Source organism: Salvelinus fontinalis, chromosome 41 (assembly GCF_029448725.1).
Source record: "Salvelinus fontinalis isolate EN_2023a chromosome 41, ASM2944872v1, whole genome shotgun sequence".
NCBI lineage: Eukaryota > Metazoa > Chordata > Actinopteri > Salmoniformes > Salmonidae > Salvelinus > Salvelinus fontinalis.
This window is the reverse complement of record NC_074705.1, coordinates 16,352,768-16,364,933: the sequence shown is the minus strand read 5'-3', so window position 1 is coordinate 16,364,933 and position 12,166 is coordinate 16,352,768. Positions and strand designations below refer to the sequence as shown.

The following is a 12,166-nucleotide window of genomic DNA, read 5'->3' as shown; positions in this document are numbered from 1 at the left end:
CAGACTCTTCACAAAGTCTTGTAAATATCTAAATTTCTATTACTGTAATTGTGCAGATTCTGTAGCCTGAGTGCCAGTCTGTTTCTGCTGTCTTGCCAAATCCTTGTCACTCATTATCATACCAAACATGTTTGGCGTGACAATTCCTTAAGGAGTTGGTAAGAGAGCTAAAACAGACTGCCACTCAGACTAAAGATTCTTCAGTTCGGTAAAATAACATTTTGACCACGACTCCTATTGTACATATCCAGGTACGGCTACCTGTGGCCCAGGGTTGTTTAGTTGCCCAGAGTCGTACGCCTGCGTCCCCAAACACTGGCTTTGTGATGGGGAGAGGGACTGTCCAGATGGGAGTGATGAGCTCTCTGCTGCTGGCTGTGGTAATATATTCTTCTGAAGTTCTCCAACAGAAATCACAGTCATAGTGTAGTCACTCCCTTTTCTAAAGCACATAGTATAATGATAATAATAATAATGATATGTGTCTAACAGTGTAGTCCAAGTCCTTTTTGTAAAGCACAAATGTCTCAATACATGTTTGTCATAGTGTATTATCCTCTGAAGGCCTCTGGACAGAAAGTACACAGTCATAGTGTAGTCACACAGTCCCCTTTTTTAAAGCACAAATACCTCAATGTGTGTCTGACAGTGTATTCCGAGCCCCTTTTTTTCTGAAGCTCAAATGTCTCGATATATATTTGTCACAGTGTGTTGTCCTCTGAAGGCCTCCGAACCCGAAAGCACACAGTCATATTTTAGTCACTCAGAATCCCCTTTGTAAAGCACAAATGTCTCAAAATGTGTCTGTCATAGGGTATTGTCCTCTGAAGGCCTCCAGACAGAAACCAAACAGAAAACAATCATAGCATAGTCAGACTCAGTCCCATTTATAAAGCAAAAATGTCTAATTACATTTGTCATTGTGTATTCAGAATCCCCATTGTAAAGCAGAAATGACTCAATACGTTTCTGTTATAAGAAAAATATATAAAAATAATCGGACCTCCATCTTCTGCAGTACTATAAAACCATATTTCCCCCTGAAGCATACACGACATTGCCAAAAGTATGTGGACACCTGCTCGTTGAACATCTCATTCCAGAATTATGGGCATTAATATGGAGTTGGTCCCCCATTTGCTGCTCTAACAGCCTCCACTCTTCTGGGAAGGCTTTCCACTAGATGTTGGAACATTGCTGAAGGGACTTGCTTCCATTCAGCCACAAGAGCATTAGTGAGGTCGGGCACCGATGTTGGGCGATTAGGCCTGGATCGCAGTCGGCGGTCCAATTCATCCCAAAGGTGTTCGATGGGGTTGAGGTCAGGGCTCTATGCAGTCCTGTCAATTTCTTCCACATCGATCTCAACAAACCATTTCTGTATGGACGTCGCTTTGTGCACGGGGGCATTGTCATGCTGAAACAGGAAAGGGCCTTCCCCAAATCGTTCTCCTGGCATCTGCCAAACCCAGATTCGTCTGTCGGACTGCCAGATGGTGATTCATCACTCCAGAGAACGCGTTTCCACTGCTCCAGAGTCCAATGGCGGCGAGCTTTACACCACTCCAGCCATCGCTTGGCATTGGGCATGGTGATCTTAGGCTTACGTGCGGCTGCTCGACCATGAAAACCCATTTCATGAAGCTCCTGACAAACAGTTATTGTGCTGACGTTGCTTCCAGAGGCAGTTTGGAACTCAGTAGTGAGTGCTGCAACCGAGGACAGACACTTTTTACGCGCTATGTGCTTCAGCACTCGGCGGTCCCGTTCTGTGACTTTGTGTGGGCTACCATTTCGCGGCTGAGCCGTTGTCGCTCCTAGACGTTTCCACTTCACAATGACAGCACTTACAGTTGACCGGGGCAGCTCTAGCAGGGCAGGCAGACATTTGACGAACTGACTTGTTGGAAAGGTAGCATCCTATGACGGTGCCACATTGAAAGTCACTGAGCTCTTCAGTAAGGCCATTCTGCTGCGAATGTTTGTCTATGGAGATTGCATGGCTGCGTGCTCGATTTTATACGCCTGTCAGCAACGGTTGACAGGCGTATATTCCACTAATTTGAAGGGGTGTCCACCTACTTTTGTATATATAGTGTACCCTGTAAATAATGTCCACATTCATATAGAAGTTCAGATCCTTTTTGAGAGGTGTGTATGGTGTGAAAAAAATCTCAGGTATTTCATTAACAAATTGGCCCTCCCTCCACATATTTCTTATCACAGCCCCCAACAACACGTGCATGGAGACAATGTTCCAGTGTCGTAATCAGGTCTGCATCCCACAGCGGTTCGCTTGTGACCGTGATGATGACTGTGGAGACGGCTCCGATGAGACCCCGGAGTGTAGTAAGAACTTCTCTCTCTCTCTCTCTGTCTCTCTCTCTCTCTCTCTCATTTCCTCTTGTTGTGTTCTGACTGCACATCCCGCCTCTTGCCTCCTGTGTCCTACAGAGTACGGGTCCTGCAGTCTGGGGGAGTTCCGTTGCACAGATGGCCGCTGTTTACCCAGAGTCCAGTGGGAGTGTGACGGCCATCCCGACTGTCTCGACCAATCAGACGAGCTGCCACACAACCCCAAGTGTTCCGCTGCAGGCAAGCCTTTCATCTGATACAACACAAGTGTGTGTGTGTGTGTGTATGTGTGTGTGTGTGTGTGTGTGTGTGTGTGTGTGTGTGTGTGTGTGTGTGTGTGTGTGTGTGTGTGTGTGTGTGTGTGTGTGTGTGTGTGTGTGTGTGTGTGTGTGTGTGTGTGTATGTGTGAGAAGAGGTACAGACCACCCCAGTCTCACCATGTCCCGGCTGGTTTGAGCCTATTACGAACACGTTGTGCTCATAGACCTGCTGGGAACAGGGCTGATACAAATTGAGTTGATAGCAGGGCCGTGCTCAGACATTTCAGGGGGCAGGTGCTCAAAATGAACCCACCGGCTCCCAGTTTACTGATTGTGATTTATCTTCAATGCTCTTTATAATATAATATCTGTGATCTTCTGACTCATGATATATGGGCTGGCTGGCTAGTAGCTTGTGTGGATATTTTTAGTATATGGTGGTTTGGTCAGGCAGGTCACCCATGGTACAAGGCATTATTCGACGTCCATCCATGCCTGAGGACGTCGGGAGATGCCGTGGAAACCAGCCACTAGGGGCAACAGCGAGCGCTGTTTCCTTCAAGTAGGCATTGGAGACGTGGATGGCAGATGGGCCGAAGCATCCGCCTCTGGTTCCAAAGTGCCCAAAGGATGCATGTTTAAATCCACCGATAGGTTATTTTTTTTTATTTTTGTTTTACGCCTATCCCAAACTTTAACACTTCCCTTAACCATTCGGAGTTAATGCCTAACCTTAAGAATTCGGAGTTGATGCCTAAACTTAACCTTGGAACGATACAGAGAAGTAGTCAAACACTTCGAAGTGTGTTCTTTGGAAAAACTTTGACATTTGAGAAACATGGATGAACGTCTTGACTCACCTCTGTTGCTGCTGCCATGACACTCGTTTGCAACTCCCAACTGAAGAAGGGATGAGGTTGGGTCGGAGGGTCATAGATGTAGCCGCTCCTTTCTGTCTTTCTGCCTCTCTCTGCTGCACGTAGGCTATCAGCCAACCAGGCCGAATATTGATGATGATGTAAATCAAGTGTTATCAAGTGTTAATCAAATGTTGTGCTACTGTATCAGTACTGTTGATATTTAAACTAGGTAGCTTGCGCCTCCCGAGTGGCGCAGCGGTCTAAGGCGTCACTACAGACCCAGGTTCGATCCCAGCCTGTGTCACATCTGGCCGTGACCGGGAGACCCATGAGGCGGCGCACAATTGGCCCAGCGTCGTCCAGGTTAGGGGAGGGTTTGGCCTGCCGGGATGTCCATGACCCGTCGCGCTCTAGCGAATCCTTGTGGCGGGCCGGGCGCCTGCAAGCTGACTTCGGTCGCCAATTGTATGGTGTTTCCTCCGACACATTGGTGTGGCAGGGTCATGTTTTGGAGGACGTACGGCTCTCGACCTTCGCCTCTCCCAAGTCCATAGGGGAATTGCAGAGATGTGACAAGTCTGTAACTACCAATTGGATATCACGAAATTAGGGGGGAAAAAGTGTAAAAGTGCAAAAAATATATATAAACAATTATTATAATAATAATTGGTAGACGGCTAAACACACTCGACCGGTGACTGCATCTCAAGCCATACATGTTTGGAATCCGGGCACGAACTCCGTACAGGGCCGACAAACAGGCGCAACCAACCAACTGGCGGGGTGGCGAACTTGACGACATCACAACGAATTTCGGACAGTGGGTTCAGAACAACAACGTCTAAAACTGTGTACAAAAATATATACAAATACCACCACCCAGACGGGAAGTTGGCGAGTAGGAGGGCAAAGGGGCAGGTGCTCTGGCACAGGTACACCCCTATGTGTACACGTTCCTGGTTGATAGAAGTATGTTTAATTGACTGTTTAATTATGTTGGCCGGTTCCCCAGACCCAGATTAAGCCTAGTACTTGACAACAACAACAAACATTTTTTGTTCTTTTGGTTTTATTTTTTTTTGTCTCGGACTAGGCTAAATCTGGTTCCGGGAATTCATGAGTCTTGCATTCCTGGCTTTCACAGAAAGTTAGAATCTAACACGTACCACTTTGTCCTGTAGAAAGCTTGTGCAACGGCTCTTTCTTCATGTGTGTCAACGGCCGCTGTGTCTCGCTGGCCAGCCTGTGTAACAGGAGGGACGACTGTGGGGACGCGTCAGACGAGAGGAACTGTCACGTCAATGAGTGTCTGAACCGTCGAGTCAGTGGATGCACACAGGACTGTGAAAACCTGCCTGTGGGCTACAAGGTAGGAAGGTACCCCTGCTCGCTTTCTTAGAATTACACACACACACACACACACACACACACACACACACACACACACACAGAGAGAATCACAAGTCATGAACTCTACAAGGTTATTTCTCAGAGTCACACACACGATATAGCTCTAAGTATGGTAAACCACTAAGCTCTTACAACATAAAACTAAGGCTGAGTGAAAACTGTTTATTGATGTTTTGCAAATTTCTCACCGTTGTTATTACATTCCATATATTATCATGTTTAACAATAAAACAAACAGAACCTAAATCAACATACTATTTGGAATTGATATTTCTCAGAATGGAAAAGGTTCTGTTTTCCAGAACATTTTGCTCCTGGCTTACCATATGTGTTTGTTTGTGCTATTCAAACTTAATAACCATGACCCTGGTACATACAGTACAGTATATAGGTTGGGATCTGCCTGGTTGCTGTAAACCATAGGTTGTCAGAGAAAAATCTATTTAAATCCATACTCTGTAAGATGTTCATACCAGAGTGGCTCGCCAACAAAACAAACCATGGATTTTGTACTCAGAACCTATTAAATCCCTTTGTGTCATTGTATCCCTGTATAGTCCATAGTCACTCCAACCCAATGGCGACAGTACCCCGTGACTTTTCTATTGATTCATTCAGTGCCTCAGTGCCCACACATGGATTCTGTTAGAAAAATAATGGCTCTCAATTTCTCCCTCACGTCCGATCCAGTGCAAGTGTTGGCCGGGATTTCGCTTGAAGAACGATGGCCAAACGTGTGTTGACATTGACGAGTGTTCATCCGACTTCCCCTGTAGCCAGCTCTGTGTCAACACATACGGATCTTACAAGTGTCTGTGTGCAGACGGCTACGAGGCGCCAGCTAAGAACTCACACAGCTGCAGGTCTCTCTCAGGTATACCTCTTTCTCTACCTCCATCATTTTCTCTTCTGTTCTTTTTTTGTTCTCTCGCTCTCGCTCGTCCTTGTATCTGTGCCTCTGCTGCTTAAGGTACCACTTTCTCCATCTTCTTTCGTCCATTCCTTCTCTCCATCTTCTCTCTTCCTTCTTACCCATCTGCCCATGTGTCTGCTCCTCTTTCACCCACCTTCCTGCTTTTTTTTAAATCAGGGACTTCGGGAAATCACAGGGGAATTATCTTGCCGTCAGAACGAGGATCCTGATTAGATAAAAGAGAATATGCATGACGTAAAACCACTTGTTCTATCTCTATGGGAAGGTACCTGTCGTGAGACCAGTCAAATAATAGCCTGTGATGGTGATATATACTAGGGCTTGGAGCTAGGGAGGAAATCAGTGGTTGTATAAGATTGACAGCTCCAGAGCCTCTGACTGTAACGTTACTGCACCTGCAGTAGGATAATGAGACGATGCATTAAAAGTAATGACTTTATGAGTAATGATGAGCTACAGTGCCTTGCAAAAGCATTCACCCCCCTTGGCATTTTTCCTATTTTGTTGCATTACAACCTGGAATTTAAATGGATTTTTATTTGGATTTCATGTAATGGACATACACAAAATAGTCCAAATTGGTGAAGTGAAATTTAAAAAATTACTTAAAAAAACAGAAAAGTGGTGCGTGCATACGTATTCAGCCCCTTTGCTATGAAGCTCCTAAATAAGATCTGGTGCAACCAATTACCTTCAGAAGTCACATAATTAGTTAAGTAAAGTCCACCTGTGTGCAATCTTAAGTGTCACATGATCTGTCACATGATCTCAGTACATATACACCTGTTCTGAATGGCATCAGAGGCTGCAAACAACTAAGCATGGGGCACCACCAAGCAAGCGGTACTATGAAGACCAAGGAGCTCTCCAAACAGGTCAGGGACAAAGTTGTGGAGAAGTACTGATCAGGGTTGGGTTATAAAAAAATATCTGAAACTATGAACATCCCACGCAGCACCATTAAATCCATTAATTAAAAATGGAAAGAATATGGCACCACAACAAACCTGCCAAGAGAGGGCCGCCCACCAAAACCCAGGCAAGGAGGGCATTAATCAGAGAGGCAACAAAGAGACCAAAGACAACCCTGAAGGAGCTGCAAAGCTCCACAGCGGGGATTGGAGTATCTGTCCATAGGACCACTTTAAGCCGTACACTCCACAGAGCTGGGCTTTACGGAAGAGTGGCTAGAGAAAAATAAGCAAACATGTTTGGTGTTCACCAAAAGTAATATGAAAGAAGGTACTCTGGTCAGTTGAGACTAAAATGTAGCTTTTTGGCCATCAAGGAAAACACTACGTCTGGCCCAAACCCAACGCCTCTCAACCCGAGAAAATCATCCCCACAGTCAAGCATGGTGGTGGCAGGATCATGCTTTGGGGATGTTTTTCATCGGCAGGGAATGGGAAACTGGTCAGAATTGAAGGAATGATGGATGGCGCTAAATACAGGGAAATTCTTGAGGGAAACCTGTTTCAGTCTACTAGAGCTTTGAGACTGGGACAGAGGTTCACCTTCCAGCAGGACAATGACCCTAAGCATACTGCTAAAGCAACACTTGAGTGGTTTAAGGGGAAACATTTAAATGTCTTGGAATGGCCTAGTCAAAGCCCAGACCTCAATCCAATTGAGAATCTGTGGTATGACTTAAAGATTGCTGTACACCAGTGGAACCCATCCAACTTGAAGGAGCTGGAGCAGTTTTGCCTTGAAGAATGGGCAAAAATCCCAGTGGCTAGATGTGCCAAGCTTATAGAGACTTACCCCAAGAGACTTGCAGCTGTAATTTTGGTTTTACGTGGTTTTACGTGGTTTTACACCAAAGCCGTAAACACGGGCACCCTCATTGATATCATCCTAACCAACTTGCCCTCTAAATACACCTCTGCTGTTTTCAACCAAGATCTCAGCGATCACTGCCTCATTGCCTGCATCTGTAATGGTTCAGCGGTCAAACGACCTCCACTCATCACTGTCAAACGCTCCCTGAAACACTTCAGCGAGCAGGCCTTGCTAATCGACCTGGCCCGGGTATCCTGGAAGGATATTGACCTCATCCCGTCAGTAGAGGATGCCTAGTTATTTTTTTTAAATGCCTTCCTCACCATCTTAAATAAGCATGCCCCATTCAAGAAATTTAGAACCAGGAACAGATATAGCCCTTGGTTCTCTCCAGACCTGACTGCCCTTAACTTCTTATGGCTGCAGGGGCAGTATTGAGTAGCTTGGATGAAAGGTGCACAGAGATGCCCATAGTAAACTGCCTGCTCCTCAGTTCTAGTTGTAAATATATGCATATTATTATTCGAATTGGATATAAAACACTCTGACGTTTCTAAAACTGTTTGAATTATGTCTGTGAGTATAACAGAACTCATATGGCAGGCAAAAACCTGAGAAGTTCCACTTCCTGTTTGAATTGTTTCTGAGGTGGCAGATTTTCAACCAAGCTCTCATTGAAATTACAGCGAGATATTGATGAGTTTTCACTTCCTACGGCTTCCACTAGATGTTGATGACTCTAATTGATGACTCTAATGTGAAGGGGGGCCGAAGGAGACAGGAATTAGTAATCACTGCCATGAGGTGACCACGCATTGAACACGCGCCTTCACATGAGGAGGACCTCCGTTCCACCGCTCTTCTGAAGTCAATCTAATTCTCCGGTTGGAACGTTATTCAAGATGTATGTTAACAACATTCTAAAGATTGATTCAGTACATCATTTGACATGTTTCTACTGACTGTTACGAAACTTTTGGACATTTCGTCACGTTATAGTGGATGCGTTTTGTGTCTTTGGAATTGTTTACTGCTAACGCGCTAACCAAAGTAGCTAATTGAACATAAATAATGGATATTATCGAACAAATCAAGCATTTATTGTGGACCTGGGATTCCTAGGACTGCATTCTGATGAAGTTCATCAAAGGTAAGGAAACATTTATCATGTATTTTCTGGTCTCTGTTGACCCCAACATGGCGGCTAATTTGGCTATTATTCTGAGCTCCGTCTCAGATTATTGCATGATTTGCTTTTTCCGTAAAAAAAAAATTAAAATCTGACACAGCGGTTGCATTAAGGAGAGGTATATCTATAATTCCACGTGTATAACTTGTATTATCATCTACATTTATGATGAGTATTTCTGTTGAAATTATGTGGCTATGCAAAATCACTTGATGTTTTTGGAACTAGTGAATGTAACGCGCCAATGTAAACTCAGATTTTTTGTTATAAATATGAACTTTATCAAACAAAACATGCATGTATTGTGTAACATGAAGTCCTATGAGTGTCATCTGATGAAGATAATCAAAGGTTAGTGATTAAGTTTATCTCTATTTCTGCTTTTTGTGAAAGCTATCTTTCGCTGGAAAAATATGCTGTGCTTATTGTGGTTTGGTGGTAACCTAACATAATCGTTTGTAGTGCTTTCGCTGAAAAGCATATTTGAAATCGGACACTTTGTTGGGATTAAAAACAAGATTACCGTTAAAATTATATAAAACACATGTATGTTTGAGGAATTTTAATTATGAGATTTCTGTTGTTTGAATTTGGCGCCCTGCACTTTCACTGGCTGTTGTCATATCGATCCCGTTAGCGGGATGCAGCCATAAGAAGTTAACCAACACAAAAACATCCTATGGCGTTCTCCATTAGCATCGAACAGCCCCCGTGATATGCAACTTTTCAGGGAAGTTAGAAACCAATATACACAGGCAGTTAGAAAAGCCAAGGCTAGCATTTTCAAGCAGAAATTTGCTTCCTGCAACACAAACTCAAAAAAGTTCTGGGACACTGAAAAGTCCATGGAGAATAAGAACACCCCCTCCCAGCTGCCCACTGCACTGAGGATAGGAAACTGTCACCACCGATAAATCCACTGTAATTGAGAATTTCAATAAGCATTTTTCTACGGCTGGCCATGCTTTCCACCTGGCTACCCCTACCCCGGTCACCAGCACTGCACCCCCCACAGCAACTTGCCTTCCCCATTTCTCCTTCTCCCAAATCCACTCAGCTGATGTTCTGAAAGAGCTGCAAACCCCTGGACCCCTACAAATCAGCCAGGCTAGACAATCTGGACCCTTTCTTTCTAAAACTATCTGCCGAAGTTGTTGCAACCCCTATTACTAGCCTGTTCAACCTCTCTTTCGTGTCGTCTGAGATTCCCAAAGATTGGAAAGCAGCTGCGGTCATCCCCCTCTTCAAAAGGGTGACACTCTTGACTCAAACTGCTTCAGACCTATATCTATCCTACCCTGCTTTTCTAAGGTCTTCGAAAGCCAAGTCAACAAACAGATTACCGACCATTTCGAATCCCACCGCACCTTCTCTGCTATGCAATCTGGTTTCAGAGCTGGTCATGGGTGCACCTTAGCCACGCTCAAGGTCCTAAACGATATCTATTTTTTATTTTTTTTTATTTTTTTTGAGGGGGTGGATCAGCTTAATATTGCGGAAAGAATGTTGCTTCCAATGTAATTGTCTGCATCATTTCCAATCCCCCATATTTTTTGGGGTAAATATATATATATCCATTCACGTATGCATACATATACACATATATACATACACATACCTACATAGACATACATACTTTTTTTTAAAGAGTATACCTTTATTATTCCCTGCAAACCCTACCCTAAACGATATCTTAACTGCCATCGATAAGAAACAATACTGTGCAGCCATATTCATTGACCTGGCCAAGGCTTTCGACTCTGTCAATCACCACATCCTCATCGGCAGACTCGATAGCCTTGGTTTCTCAAATGATTGCCTCGCCTGGTTCACCAACTACTTCTCTGATAGAGTTCAGTGTGTCAAATCGGAGGGCGTGTTGTCCGGGCCTCTGGCAGTCTCTATGGGGGTACCACAGGGTTCAATTCTTGGGCCGACTCTCTTCTCTGTATACATCAATGATGTCGCTCTTGCTGCTGGTGAGTCTCTGATCCACATCTACGCAGACGACACCATTCTGTATACTTCTGGCCCTTCTTTGGACACTGTGTTAACAACCCTCCAGACGAGCTTCAATGCCATACAACTCTCCTTCCGTGGCCTCCAACTGCTCTTTAAATACAAGTAAAACTAAATGCATGCTATTCAACCGATCGCTGCCTGCACCTGCCCGCCCGTCCAGCATCACTACTCTGGACGGTTCTGACTTAGAATATGTGGACAACTACAAATACCTAGGTGTCTGGTTAGACTGTAAACTCTCCTTCCAGACTCACATCAAACATCTCCAATCCAAAGTTATATCTAGAATTGGCTTCCTATTTCGCAACGAAGCATCCTTCACTCATGCTGCCAAACATACCCTCGTAAAACTGACCATCCTACCGATCCTCGACCTCGGGTATGTCATTTACAAAATAGCCTCCAATACCCTACTCAATAAATTGGATGCAGTCTATCACAGTGCCATCCGTTTTGTCACCAAAGCCCCATATACTACCCACCACTGCGACCTGTACGCTCTCGTTGGCTGGCCCTCGCTTCATACTCGTCGCCAAACCCACGGACTCCAGGTCATCTACAAGACCCTGCTAGGTAAATATCCCCTTATCTCAGCTCACTGGTCACCATAGCAGCACCCACCTGTAGCACATGCTCCAGCAGGTATATCTCTCTGGTCACCCCCAAAACCAATTCCTCCTTTGGCTGCCTTTCCTTCCAGTTCTCTGCTGCCAATGACTGGAACGAACTACCAAAATCTCTGAAACTGGAACACGTATCTCCCTCACTAGCTTTAAGCACCAGCTGTTAGAGCAGCTCACAGATTACTGCACCTGTACATAGCCCATCTATAATTTAGCCCAAACAACTACCTCTTCCCTACTGTATTTATTTATGTCTCGTTCGTTGTAATGAGGAGACCAAGGCACAGCATGATATGCATACATTCTTCTTTTAATGAAGAAAGAACACTAAACAAACTAACAAAACGACCGTGACACTATATAAAATGAGTGCTGACAGGCAACTACACATAGACAAGAACCCACGAAACCAAAAGGGAAAATGGCAACCTAAATAGGATCTCCAATCAGAGACAACGATAAACAGCTGCCTCTGATTGGGAACCAATTCAGGTTACCATAGACCTACCATTACCTAGACTTAGATCTACAAAAACTAGATCTACAAAAACTCTAGACAAGACAAAAACAAGCATACCCACCCACCCTCGTCACACCCTGACCTGACCAAAATAATAAAGAAAACATAGATAACTAAGGTCAGGGCGTGACAATTTATTTATTTTGCTCCTTTGCACCCCATTATTTCTATTTCAACTTTGCACATTCTTCCACTGCAAATCTACCATTGT

At 44.4% G+C, this 12,166-nt stretch overlaps 1 protein-coding gene across 7 annotated transcripts in view; it reads left to right on the top strand.

Annotated features, from left to right (window-relative positions):
* The window catches only part of LOC129840671 (low-density lipoprotein receptor-related protein 1B-like), a 202,929-nt gene that overhangs the window by 128,818 nt on the left and 61,945 nt on the right, over window positions 1-12,166 (top strand). For all 7 annotated transcript variants that reach the window (XM_055908708.1, XM_055908710.1, XM_055908707.1 and 4 more), the window contains exons 52-56: window positions 252-380; window positions 2,227-2,349; window positions 2,455-2,595; window positions 4,657-4,844; window positions 5,576-5,759. In XM_055908708.1, coding sequence (XP_055764683.1) covers window positions 252-380; window positions 2,227-2,349; window positions 2,455-2,595; window positions 4,657-4,844; window positions 5,576-5,759 — 765 coding nt within the window. The remainder of the gene's footprint in view (window positions 1-251; window positions 381-2,226; window positions 2,350-2,454; window positions 2,596-4,656; window positions 4,845-5,575; window positions 5,760-12,166) is intronic.